Here is a 13,396-nt window from a genome sequence, read left to right on the forward strand (position 1 = left end):
TGTGTGGTCATTTACAGGGCTTATATGACGTTAAATAGGATGCATCCTGATTCATCCCAGTAATTATTAGAGAATTGAGGGAAAGTGGCCAGTCTGGTCCAGTCTACCGTTTCTGTATTTTATGTTTATGTACTTTTGGTTTGCCAGTTTGCAGAATGGGATCCTCATTCCACATGCTAATACATCAGTTATATATAGATTTATTTTAAACTAGATTATTCTGTTGCAACCAGGGCGGAAACAGCCCAGTCAGAATTACCAAATAATAATAATAAATCATTTAAAAATGCACATCTGTTTAAAAGAATTCTTAATGAATTACAAAAGATACACAATTGTCGTCTATACAAACAAAGAAATTCACTATTATTTTCATTTAAAAATATAGTGAAGCAAGACTCTGTTGCCGTCTCTCTTATGACCTTTTTGCTGTTTCAGCTTTGCAGAAGCTTGTTCACTGCGCTTGAAATATTGGGTTGTTAAAGAAAATTCAGAATTTATACATATGGTTGCAAATGCCTAACAAGGCTTATGTTATTTTGCTGCCTGTTTTTTCTTTCCGTGATTTATCACATAATGCTTGCAACTGTTGATTTTCCAGAAGTAGTATTTTTGCTCGTAAACCGTTCGTTGGAATGTGACTATGGCCTGGATTTGACTGCATTACCGTCCTGAAGACTTTCCTTATCATAATTCTGATCTAAATTTGTTTGTCCCTCAGACCTGAGAGTATGGCCTCAATTCTGAAGCTTAGCAGCAGAATGACATTAGCCCCAGAGCTAAAAAATGTTGAGATGCCAAAAACAATCATGGATCAGACAGAATCAAGCCTGACAAGGACACTTCCCAGTGTCCAGTCAACACTTTCTCCCCACATTTCTGCATCTAAGCAAAACCCTGATTTTCACAGTCCAACATCTACCTCAGTCCAGGAGCTTCTGGGTAAACCACAATATCACTTGCCCAGGATGTCCATTCAGTTAGGGAATCCAGCAGCCCAACCAGAGCCTGTTTTACACCCCCTCCTTTCTCCTACTGATGTGCAGTCTACTTCCAGCCATGTTACTCCATTACAAATTATGGATAAGCAAATCATATGCACAACAGAACACAACACAACTGCCTCTGATCAAGTCACTTCAAGCCCCAACTCTGATTTTGGGTTTCTCTCAACACAGCAGGACACAACAGACAACTTATCAAAACAAAAGGAAGAGCCAGATGTTAATTTGTCTTATTCAAACAGCTTGGTTGTTCCTAGTTTGGACTCAGAACATGGTGTGGACAAAGAGAGAACTGAAGATTTGCCTTGGTCTATGAATAAAAGACAAGTGTGTGAAAAGGATTGGAGAGTTAAGCAGGACATTGCACTGCAAAGCTCTGCATTTGGTACAGAAGAAATGTCACTCTTTACATCTAAGGTGGAACTTGGTCCACTATGTCCAAGAGGGGGTTCTATTCCTCATTTACCATCAGCATCAGTGAGAGCACAAAAAAACATCACATTATCATCAAGTTGTCCACAATATTCCAGGATTCCTGGCATGCCATCTTTGCATCAATCACAAGTTATCATGTGGCCAGATGGGAAGAGTTTATTGTTTCAGAAGTCACCCAGCAAGAAACTGACATTACGCCCATATCCAATTTATGTTAATGCCCTTGATGACAGTTGCGCAGAATTTGCAAGAATGGTGGATATAATACCATCTTGCTCCAAGTCTTCCAGTATTTATGGAATCCCATCTACTTTGAAATGTGTGCCAAATATGGCTTACCTTTTACCCACATGTGCCAACATTTGCAAGGTTCCAGGTCTACCTTCTGTTGGATCTGCAACTAGATATGAAAATTATGTTTGGAACAGAGGTTCTTTCTGGAAGAAACCACTAAAGATAAAAGAAGTTTTTATCTCACAAATATCTTGTGTTCATGGACAAGCTGCCCATGATACCAGCATTGATAGAGGTATGGTAGCCATATTGCCAACATGTTCTAGGAAAGCTAGTGTACTAGGGTTTCCTACTGCACCATGGACGAAGACTTTAAACACTCCAAGTATGGCAAGACTTCTTTCTACATGCCCCAAACAGACAGTGATTGCTGGCCTCCCATTTACACAAAAGGATGGGTCATATAACACCTGGCATATTTTGAGAGAATTTAGTTTGGATAAACAGTTAAAAAGCAGTTCTCATCTGGTTCATGAAAAGCCATATGAGGATAAAAAATATATAAAAGAAATGGTAAACATGTTACCCTCTTGTCCCAGGAAAGTAACCATTCCTGGATTTCCCTCAGTGCCACAAACAGAACACAGCACGCATGGCATTACATGGGAACCAAGACAAAATTCTGGTTTACCCTCTAAGGAGCCATATAGTGCTAAATCTGAGAACTTGTATATGGGTAGGCATACCTTGGCTGAGAAACCCTTGAGTAAAGGTAAAGCTTTGGTTCAAGATATTTCAACAAGTGCGTTCCAGGATCCTGACAAGGGCCAAACGTTAGGTTCAGTCAAAGAATCGTCCTTTTCTTCTACAAGAACTTCCCCTGTGGGTATGTCCACAGAACTACAGGCGCTCTTTCACAGTACTGTTAGTCTTGTAACTATGTGCTCTAAACAGTTTCGCACTCCTGGTGTGCCATGCCAATACCAAAATATATCTGAGAACAAAGACTGGCAGTCTTTGAAGACAGTAATTTCTAAAAGAACGGAGAAGAATTCACAAACATACATTGTTCAGTGGATACCAGAGGAGACAATAATCCTCAAAGATATGGTGAATATGCTAATAAGTTGCCCAGAAAAACTAAAGGTTTTTGGCTGGCCTTCTGCTACACAGCTGGAAACCAATATTGTTAATATAACACCTTCATGCCCCACACATAGCAGAGTGTCTGGCTTACCTTCAAAGAAACTCTGTTTTTCCAGTTGCAACGAATGGTTTGCTCATAAAAGTTTGCAGTGGAGTTTACCCATCAAAAGGGAAGTGAAGTTACTAAATGCAGGGTTGTGCTTTGATAAGGACATTCCTGCAAGTATCAGTGCAGTTTTACCATCTTGCCCTGAGAATGCTAGGGCACCTGGATTTCCTTCTGTACGGACACAGGGATTTTTGGTTCAACCAAATGTGGTGAATTTTTCCCCTAGCGGTACAAAGGAGTCTACAGGTCCTGGAATGCCACTTAGAGGCTCCACCAAACAATTACAGTGGATAATGGAAAGAAAGTGCCTGTCACTTCCTAGGGAGACGTCTGCAGTACAGTCACATTTAGGGGCTGTAAATGTGTTATATCCCGATTGTGATACAAATATAAATATGGTATCCATGCTGCCCACCTGTCCACAGACAGCCTGTTTACCAGGCTTTCCATCAATATCATGCCCGATCAATGTGCTGCCTACCTGTCCAAGCCATTCCACAGTTTGTGGAATACCATCTGGAGTCCACAGTGATTCTGATGAAGCAAAATGGACTGTAGACAAAAGGCCAGTGTGTGAAAAGACTATAACAAACACAGGAAAACTGGCACTAATATATGACTATAACATGTATTTTACTGAAAAGTCAGGTGTTAATATTATGTTGTCAATGTTGCCCCCTTGTCCCAAACACTCAAACATTCCTGGAATTCCATCTAAGGTAGTGCAGAGACCAGTGGAATCACTTTTAAACAAAAAATGCTCAGTGAATTTGCCAAAATACGGTACCGTTTCAGGTCGACCTGAAAAGACTCCAGAATTTTCATCAGCTCTAGATCCCAAAGCTGGTGACACTATTGAAGAAAATCCAGATATGATACAGTTGATGCCATATTGCCCAAGACAGTCAAATATCATTGGTTTCTCTTCAATTATTTCTGATTTCAAAGTAGGAGCTTGGCCAGTGGTAAAGATAAATGCCCAAGACTTTGGTCTGTTTCCCCAAAGGTGTTGTTCTCCCAAAGATGTAATGAATGCTATTCTTACTCTTGAGCCTTCTTTTCCAAACAACTATTTCAGATCTAGCTTCCCAGCAGTTCCACTGTCTGAGGTAGACCAACTTGTAAATATGGTACATATTGTCTCATCCTGCCCAAAGAACTCTTCTATTCCTGGGATACCATCAACACATGTGCACCATTCAGGATGGGGGTGGCCAGTTAAAACACCACTATTGGTGAGATCAGGAACAAAAACAACTGGAAAGCAAAAACAAAACCCAATTAGTCACCAGCTCTCACCTGATGAAAAATACTTTTCTGTCAGAGAGAGTTCCATTCAGTTTATATTCCCTGGCCAAGATGATGATGTACAAGAAAGAAAGACACTTGAATCATCAGCCTATCTCCTCAAGGACACTGCCAATGACTTCCCATTATCATATTCTGAAATGCCAATGGATCAGTCATCCTCTAACATTGATACTGATATATTACTGGATGTGGCCAGACCAGTCAGATTGGATCTTGACAGAAAGAAAACAAAATCTAATGTATGCTCGCCTTTGGAGATGCAAAAAGGTGGACAGGGCCTTTGGATACCAGGGGAGGCCGAAGAAGTAACAGTTATAGAAAACGGGTGAGTGGGTTGAGAAGTAGGAGTTGGATTACTGTATGTGATGTATGCAACCTAGTTTTTAAAACATGCTTTTTCGTATTTGATTTCAGAAGCTTGCATTGCAGAATGTGGCACTCCATTCCTGACACGCCACTTTTATTGATTGTTAGGAATAGGTGGGTTGGCTTCAGTGTGCACTTTAATTAAGTGATGCGTTTAGAAAAACTACTAAAATCACTGGGGATGTTCATGGTTTCACGCCCTTAGAAGAGTCAAAGAGTCAATGGACATTACTACTTCAGATACAACACTGTAGGCCAAGGGTGTCTTAGATAGTATTCTGTGAGACAGAATAATATTATAGCCTCTACTCTTTTCACTTTGATCTACAGTTGTTGTTGTAGGTGGTTTTATTTCATAATGTCTTCTTGAGTAGGCTTGAATTTCTTGCTGTTCATAGTGAAATCTTAGTGCAACTGAGCAAAACATACTAACAAAATAATATGGAAGCACAAGCACAAAAATGCACATTACTTAAATAATCCAAAATTAAAAAAAAACGAAAAGCAAGAGAGACCCCTAGTCAGATGTCACCAGAAACGCTTAAGATGTTCACGTGTTGACTTAGTGTATTAAGGTCAACACAGAGAAATTTAACATCTTTTAACTTTGTGTGCTGTGGCATGAGGTTTTACTGGTAGAAGCTTTTAAGCACTAGTTTTGTTTGTTATGGTCTGGTCTTAGTTTGGAATGAATAGCATTTTAAAATTAAAAGGCCTACTTTAAAAGGTCTGGGTAACAATGCATAGTTTTATTTCCAACTTTTTTCTGTCATGCTTAGATTTAATGTTATTCATTTTACTGTCAAGGACTAATTTCTTTCTCAGTGACTGATTAACTACAATGTACTAGACTTGCACTTTGCTTAGATAAAACTATGTAAAATTGCAGTGTTGATAAAAACATTGCTTTAGTGTATGTTCATATTCGGAACATTCCTACAGTTAACTCTAATTTTGTATTTGCCCTCTCTTTAGACATGAACACGTGGTTACACTACGGCCACCATGCCCAGTTGCTGCTGGTGCAGCAGAACTCCCATCCCTAACCCAAATAAATAGAGCTGAACAGCAGTCAGAAAAATGTCCAACAAACAAGGCCACACAATGTAAAGAGCTGCCAAATGCGACTTTACAAACATGGCAGACAGACAGGAGCATACAGTGGGAGGAGCTACCAAAGGGAACTACCCAGGTTAACACATCAGAGGAACAGGTGAACATGACAACAGAAATGATCAGTATCATCCCATCATCCACTGGTGCTGACACAGTGTTTGACAACAGTGAAATGAAGGTGAACACAGAAGCTGAAATGGCAGAAGTGTTGCCAATATACCCAACAGTCACTGGCAAATTTGAATGCCCGACTACTACAAAACAAATTAATGAAAACCTGCTTGACAGTAGGTCTAAGACATCCTTGGAGAATGAAATTAAAGTTACAGGCTGTGCTCTTCATGTAAATGTCCAGGTAGATGCAGTTGAACATATAGTAGACGTGGGGTCACAATCTCTACCATGTAATGTGAAGCCTGAAACTGAATATAAACAGTCCACTTTCTACAAACAGTCCAATCTCTTGGAGTCGTGTCCTGTTATGACAAATATTGTTGGTCATCCATCGATGCAGAAACCTGAAAGCAAAGACTGGGACATGAGTCACCAACCATTATGGGAGAAGCAAATCAAAAGAGAGCATGTGTTGCTACTGGACAACAATAAACTATTCGAAGACATGAAAGGAGTTTCTCTTGCACAAAGTTGCTCAAGAAAATCACACATCTATGGTTTTCCCTCTGTACCAGAAGCCAGAATGATAATTGTTGCTGACACTACAAAAATGGTCAATCTTTCAACATCATGCTCAAAACTGTCATGCATACCAGGATTTCCATCTGCTCATATTTTAAATAAGTGGACAGTGAGCGAAGAGCCATTATATCAGTCAAGAATGAAAGGAAAGCCAGTGACATTGATAGGTGGAAATGAACGAGATAAAGGAGCAATGAAAGGAATGGCTTCCCTTGTACAGTCCTGTCCAAAAGAGGCACGGACTCCAGGATTCCCCTCTTATCCACATCCTGTAACGTTCCATTGGGCACCAGATAACATCAGCCTTTATACACTGTGTTCCAAGGGTTCCAAAATACTTGGTTTCCCATCAGTTGAGGGGGATGTGAATATAGGCTGGACGGTCCAAAATGGCCTGTTGCCGAAGAAACTGTCAAAGAAGGAGGTCGTATTTGACAAATCGCATGACAACAAAAGAATAATGAAGAATACGGTTTCTTATGTACCATCCTGTCAGAAATTGTCAAGTATTTATGGTTTTCCATGTATTCCAAACCCCAAAACTGTGTACACTCTGAATGTAGTCCATCTCTGTCCTTTGTGCCCCCTTGATTCTGCCATACCTGGATTTTCATCAGTTGAAGGGCACAAAAACAAAGGATGGGTTGTTGATCTGGTTTCATTTATGCATAGAACAGTAAAGAATATACACATTAGCATTGACAACTCACCAATTATCATACAAAAAACAAACAACATGCTTAAGTTAGTTCCTTCTTGTCCAAGCGCATCGAAAATTCCAGGCTTCCAATCTGTCCCCCGATATAATATACTGACTCTTGTACCCATTTGTCCTAAGGTATCTAGTTTCCCGGGATCTGCATCCTTTGAAGGGGCCTCAAATTTACAGTGGATTTTTGATCCACACAATTTGTATGAAAGGCTTCGAAAGAACACCATTTTTGTGACACACAGTACAGCTCCAGAAGGAGAACCTGTGAAGACAATGTTGTCCTTAATGCCATCTTGCCCAGAAGCTTCCAGGATCCCTGGGTTCCCTTCTGCTCCTCTACTCAAATCCAAGAGTGTACCTATTATGATAAGCTTCATAACATGTTGCTCAATTGCTTCAAATCTCAAAGGGTTTGCATCCATAAATACAAGGACATCCAATCCAAGGACAGAGTGGCTAAGTGGAACAAAACCAATTTTTGTAAAGCTCCAGAAAAAGAGAGCAGAAATGATCACGGCACTTTGTAAACAGGACCAGGAATATTGTGGCAACATAAAAAGCATGTTGACATTAGTGACATCCTGCCCAAAAGAGACCAGAGTACATGGTTTTCCTTCTGCCCACTCATCAAACAGACCATCAACCATGGTCAGCTTATACACATCTGTTCCATGTGTTTCCTGTGTCCCAGGTATTCCATCAGCAAGGACACTTAGTTCTCAGTGTATGGAAACACAAACCAAGACAGCACACAGGATTTCTTTGTTTGAGAAACTGAAAAATGAGAATATTTTTCCCATTGCAAATAAACATGCACAAGATGAAATGAAGTACACGGCAGCAATGGCGTCATCATGTCCACGTTTGGCTCGAGTTCCTGGGTTCCCCAGCATCTTGCAGATAAAACCAATAAACCCAACAGCCTTTTCTACGGAAACGGTAACACCCGAAGAATTATGTCATGAACAATCAGCTCAGTCATGTCTCAAAGACACAAGAATGCCAGCTATACCTTCAGCATCTCTTAGCAGTCCCAGCATAGAGCTTGCAAATGGTGAGATTGTAGTGTTAGGATTAAAATCAGATCAAATTTTTTGGGGTCATTTTGTATATTTTACTTTGCTTACTTTTATGACAGATGAGAAATCCAAAGATGGTGCAAAGCAAAACCTAGATCTTTCTGTAGAGAATGGGTAAGTGGCTGTGTGCAGTTTTCCTGCCTTGTTTGCAGTGACATGGGCTTATCTACTGCTTGCCCAATATTGATTGCTTGGATTAAGATACAGTAGCTTTGGTAATGTGGGTGTACAGTGCATGATAAACTTCAGCATCTGAGATCTTAATTATAGTACATTTTGTTTTGTTTGCTACAAGTCATCAATGGAATACGCCTCATAATACTTTATATTCGGATTCTCAGCAAATCACAAATAAATTGGAAAGTGGCAGAGGAGGTCCAAACAATGAGGAAACCACTAGACACTTCAGAGCCAGCTGGTGTCTTGGGTTGGGAAGTACTGGAGGCAGAAGGCTCAATAACAGAAAATCAGGCAGAGTCAGCAAAGCAGGAAGAGACCTCAGCATTAGTAAAGGCTATTGTGGGGGTTTTCCACAAAGGGTAAGAGTGGTCTATGAGTTAGTACTGTGCCGCATGCAAAAAAGTGTGGTGTGTATCATTTGTTAGGGGTAGTCCTGAAGATTAAAAAACTAAAACTATTGGCTCTTATGGTATTATAACTTTACAACTGAGTGGCTGTTATAAAAAAATATAAGGAATTGTATTTTGAAAACATCAAGGGTTGATTTGTCATAGTTGGGTTGATTTATCATTGTTGGGCTGATTTATCATAGTTGGGTTGATTTGTCATAGTTGGGTTGATTTATCATTGCCACAGTGTAGGAAAAATACTGAAGGCATTTTTCATGCTCATTTGCATTGAAGCTCAATTTTTTGTAGTTTAATGTTGCTTAATGTTAATTAGCTTAATGTTACTAAATTTTTAAATTTATATAATAGCTGCTTTTGAATAGAAATTTATGTCGGTGAAATATAAACTAAACAATAGCACACATAAAAACCTGTTTGTTGTGGTTTAGTTAGATTTTTTTAAAAATTGCTAACAAGCATTGGTCAATATGAAAAATATCATTTTAAAGCTTGTTATACATTCTGCATCACCAACAGCCATTGTGGCCAAACAGTTAATCTCAAACCACCAAAACACACAGTACATCTCTAAGTTTGTTTGGATAAAATTCTCTATAACTCAGAAAACAAATGTTGTACCACGCTGACATAAAACACTGAAAACAGAGAATTACATAAATTATGAACTTTTATCTTTTCCTATTTAATGGCTTTTCACATAAATCAGTATTTTATTATACAGTAACATATTCACGTTGTCGAGCAAGCATAAAGCAAAGTGAAAAATGAAGAATAAAATTTTCTTAATATCCTATTTTTAAAATATATTTTTGCATACAGTCCTTTTTTTTGAAAAATAAAAAGTTAAAACTGAATATTGACTTTTGAAATTCCAGGCTTGATACTGTGTGTAGAGTCGTCCCTCTCTCCTGCATCTGGCCACAAGTTCTTTTCGACCACATCTTTTACCTTCCTATCTTTGTCCTCCTCAAATTCTCAATAGAAATTGTAATTTTAAATCATTATTTCATTTTATTGTAAATATTTCAAGTTTTTTATATATTTCAGTAATGTTCATGCAGACATGAGCAAAATGGCCTCGTTGTTGTCAATGATGTCAATTGACAACAGTTTTGACAACGTTGTGATTGCAACAGAAAAATGTGCTGCAAATATCTACTGTTTTGCAGGTAGTGAAAGAGAAAACGAGTTCATGGATTTTGAATGCATTTTGTGCAGAAGCAAAGCAAAATTATTTACCATTTAGTCCATAAAGACTTGCGTTTTGCCAATGTATTTTAGTAATAAAAAAAAAAATTGTTACATGCTGTTTTTGCATTGGTCCGAGTTTCACTTACTCACTCCTCTATCAATTTGTCACAGTTATGAAACAGTCGCATCCATTCTGGGCCCATCTAGCTCGACTTTAGTTAAGGTGGATCATCACCACGTGCCAATAGAGGCTGTCTCCTCTCCTCTCCTGAAAGACAAGGCAGTGACTCCTTCAGATGAGGCCTTTTCAGATTTCACAGACAGCACTATTCACATACAGAAGATAGATGATAATTTTGAAGACATTCAAACCAAACATAGTGCTGAATACCCAACCAGTGGGGAGCCAGTGGGGAACCTGGTAGGCGATCAAGTGTCTCCATTGTCCACTGCCAACACTGATGATGGATATTTAGTTTGTGCAAATATGAAGAAATGGCCACCACTGACGGAGGCTGATATCATGGAAATATCAAAAGAAGATGTTGAACAAGTAGGGGAACAAGAAGCTTCTCTTAACCAGTGCTATACATATGAGAGATCACTCAAAGCACAGGACTCTGTTCAAACATCAGCAAACGTTGAAAGTATGTTAGCAAAGCACCAGACTGAGGCAGAAAAGATTGAGGTTAAAACTGTGTCATCTTCTGTACAGTCGGATAAATGGTGAGTGCTGCTTGACTGTGATCTACTTAAGTGTTTGGTTGCACGGTGTGACGGTGTACATGTCCTGCGTTGTTTGTGATAACACTGTCTCGTTGTGCCTTTGTATGAGCACCTACTACGCAGGAAATTGTGGTCAACTTTCTGTAATAGCTGTAAGGTCTGGCATTGTGGTCTGGAATGGTTGTGTCATTTTTTAAGAAATGCCGCACGTAGGTGTTGTAAACTATGGTTAACTTTGTCTTTGTGACCAAATGTGCTTCTATGTCATTGTACTGACAAAAGTGAGCCAGTGATGCCTTATCATTTTACCTGATTTGGATGTGGTTTTGTTTGGCTGTGCAGAAACGTAGTTGTTAGAAATAGGATGCATGTTACAACTGTGTGACAAAGTCAAGCACAGCAAACCCTGAAGTTTGTCCTTTTTTTCCCCTAAGCCTCAAAACAACAAGCATGGACGAAATCTCTGCCACTTCCCTGCAGCCCTCATCAAATGCGCTTCTTGCAGATGACAGTGAGCATAGAGAGTTATATTCGGATGAACTGGACAAAGTCGGACCAAAAGCTGACTTTGCTGTCCCTCAAGAAGACAGAAAACCAAAGAAAGCATTTCATGAACCTCAACAGAAAGAATCCTGTTCTGTTCCAGTACGGCCACTCAGAAGAAAGGATAGTTTAACTCCAGACACTGAACAAAAGTCTGATGGTTTATCTGTCAGGCTCTGCCCTGAAAATATTTTACCTGATATGACAAAAACCACACAATTGGTCAATGACCACACCTCATCATTGGACAAAAGGAAAGTAGTCATTAGTGTTACTCAAGATGTAAAAGAAGACGCAGGTGATTATAAACAAATATTCATGGATATTATTCCTTCTATTCACATGGACATAAAAGATGGTAATTTTCAAACTACCCCGTGCAAACCTTTGAGGAGAAAGGACACTGCTAATAGAGAGAAATCTGTGGCGATGACTCATGGCCAACAAAAAGCCAGAGGTAGTGGTGCTTTGGAAACCTCTGATCCTGTTCATTCTCAACCATGTGCGATCACCTCTGATGTCCAAGGTAAACCTTTACAGAACATTGACAAACCAAGTCAAACAACCACTGAAATGGCCCCCTGTGCAGTACAATGGAAAGACCAATCAAGCAATCAACAGTCTCCACAAACAGATTTTGTTGGCATTGAATCTCAACAGACGGACCCCAAATCCCTCTGCTCAAAGGAACCAGAAGAAATGTTTTGTACTCAGGAATGGCCCAAGAAGCACAATACATCCATCCAGGCCTCCCCCCATGAAATCCTCCCCTTGAAAATACCAAAGAGAACTAAGAGTGTCACCTCAAAGCAAGAACCAGAGCTACTTAATGTTGCTCAATCTGCTCCGTTATCAATCATCAAAAAGATTCGGCTTCCACAATGTGTTAAGAAATCCGGCAAAATGGACAGTGACAAAGGGATTACAATGCAAAAGCCTGTTTCAAATATGGACTATGTAAAACCAGGCCAGATGAAACCAAGCCACATCAACAGCACTGCGACTAGTAATATAGAAAAGATAAAGCACTCAACGATAGCTAAGGAAACATCTGTAGAGACATCCAACATTACATCTTTTCAGAAATCCCATGATGCAGCAGAGGTAACAGAGAGGGAGAAACAGCCAGCTCATCCTATCCCAATGCCTCGTGTGAAGAAACCGGTCAGTGGCTCCTTCCAAGATGACTTCACAGCGGCTGAGAGCATGCTTCAGGCTTCGCATGGTGAAGAGGCACAGGCACCAAAGCAAGGGGGTCCTTCCGTCTTTTCAACTACTAAACAACACAGCAAAGACCTTCCACTGCTTTCTATGGGTGATCAGCCTTCTCTGTCTACTGATTTGGCTAGTGTGCAATTAAGGAAAAGCAGATTAACCCCTGAAGCCAGTGTTCAAGTAGAGATTGGTAAAACATCAGGCTTGCCTTTACCAAAACCAAGAGTAAAGAAACGTCTCAGTGGTTCATTTCCATATGACATCACAATGTTTGGCTCTCCACCTTCCTCCCAGCCAGACACAGTAAATGATTGCATTGGCCCTGGAACAGTCACACAGAGTGAACAGTCAGCCTTGCCACTTTCATTGTGTCAGGCCAAGAAACATCTCAGCACACCAGACATTATTATCCCCCTAGAAATAGACTTGTCTAAGAGAAGCCCAGAGGATCAAAGGAAGGAATCAAAGATAGGGTCAGCATCACTGGAATCATTTGTGATCTCTGAAGAAGGTTTTGTTACAGTCCAAAGTGACCTTGTTACAACAGAAATGGAACAGGAAGTTCTAGCAGCAATGCTAGAAGAAGAAAGTACTCAGCCAGAATCTGTAGGAGGTACTGAGAAGGAACTGGATGAAAGTATTGAAGAATGGACCTTTGCTGATAAACCTGATATTAAAGATGACTCACAGAAAGCTACAGAGATGATGTTAGAGCAGGCTAATGTTGAAAAAGTCCCGGAAGCAGAGGTTGATAGGTGTCTTGCATCCACTATTGTATCATCTCAGGATGACTGGCTGCATGTGGAAGATGATAAAGAAAGCAAAGCATTGAAAACAAATTTAAGGAAGAAAATGAGGGAAGAAGATTTGGACTTTGGCTTTGTGTCTGTAGATGTAACTGCTGGTTGTTTAGAGGATCAAAG

At 39.8% G+C, this 13,396-nt stretch overlaps 1 protein-coding gene across 15 annotated transcripts in view; it reads left to right on the plus strand.

Moving 5' to 3' along the window:
* ehbp1l1a (EH domain binding protein 1-like 1a) overlaps positions 1 to 13,396 on the plus strand; it is a 35,421-nt gene that overhangs the window by 12,887 nt on the left and 9,138 nt on the right. For 6 of the 15 annotated variants that reach the window (XM_067523360.1, XM_067523366.1, XM_067523364.1 and 3 more), the window contains 7 exons: positions 722 to 4,564; positions 4,654 to 4,719; positions 5,581 to 8,183; positions 8,268 to 8,322; positions 8,550 to 8,747; positions 10,161 to 10,715; positions 11,150 to 13,396. The exons of 1 other annotated variant lie outside the window; for it this stretch is intronic. In XM_067523360.1, coding sequence (XP_067379461.1) covers positions 722 to 4,564; positions 4,654 to 4,719; positions 5,581 to 8,183; positions 8,268 to 8,322; positions 8,550 to 8,747; positions 10,161 to 10,715; positions 11,150 to 13,396 — 9,567 coding nt within the window. The remainder of the gene's footprint in view (positions 1 to 721; positions 4,565 to 4,653; positions 4,720 to 5,580; positions 8,184 to 8,267; positions 8,323 to 8,549; positions 8,748 to 10,160; positions 10,716 to 11,149) is intronic. 8 more of the 15 variants (XM_067523365.1, XM_067523363.1, XM_067523361.1 and 5 more) reach the window with 8 other exon arrangements.

This window comes from Channa argus, chromosome 12 (assembly GCF_033026475.1).
Source record: "Channa argus isolate prfri chromosome 12, Channa argus male v1.0, whole genome shotgun sequence".
Classification (NCBI taxonomy): domain Eukaryota; kingdom Metazoa; phylum Chordata; class Actinopteri; order Anabantiformes; family Channidae; genus Channa; species Channa argus.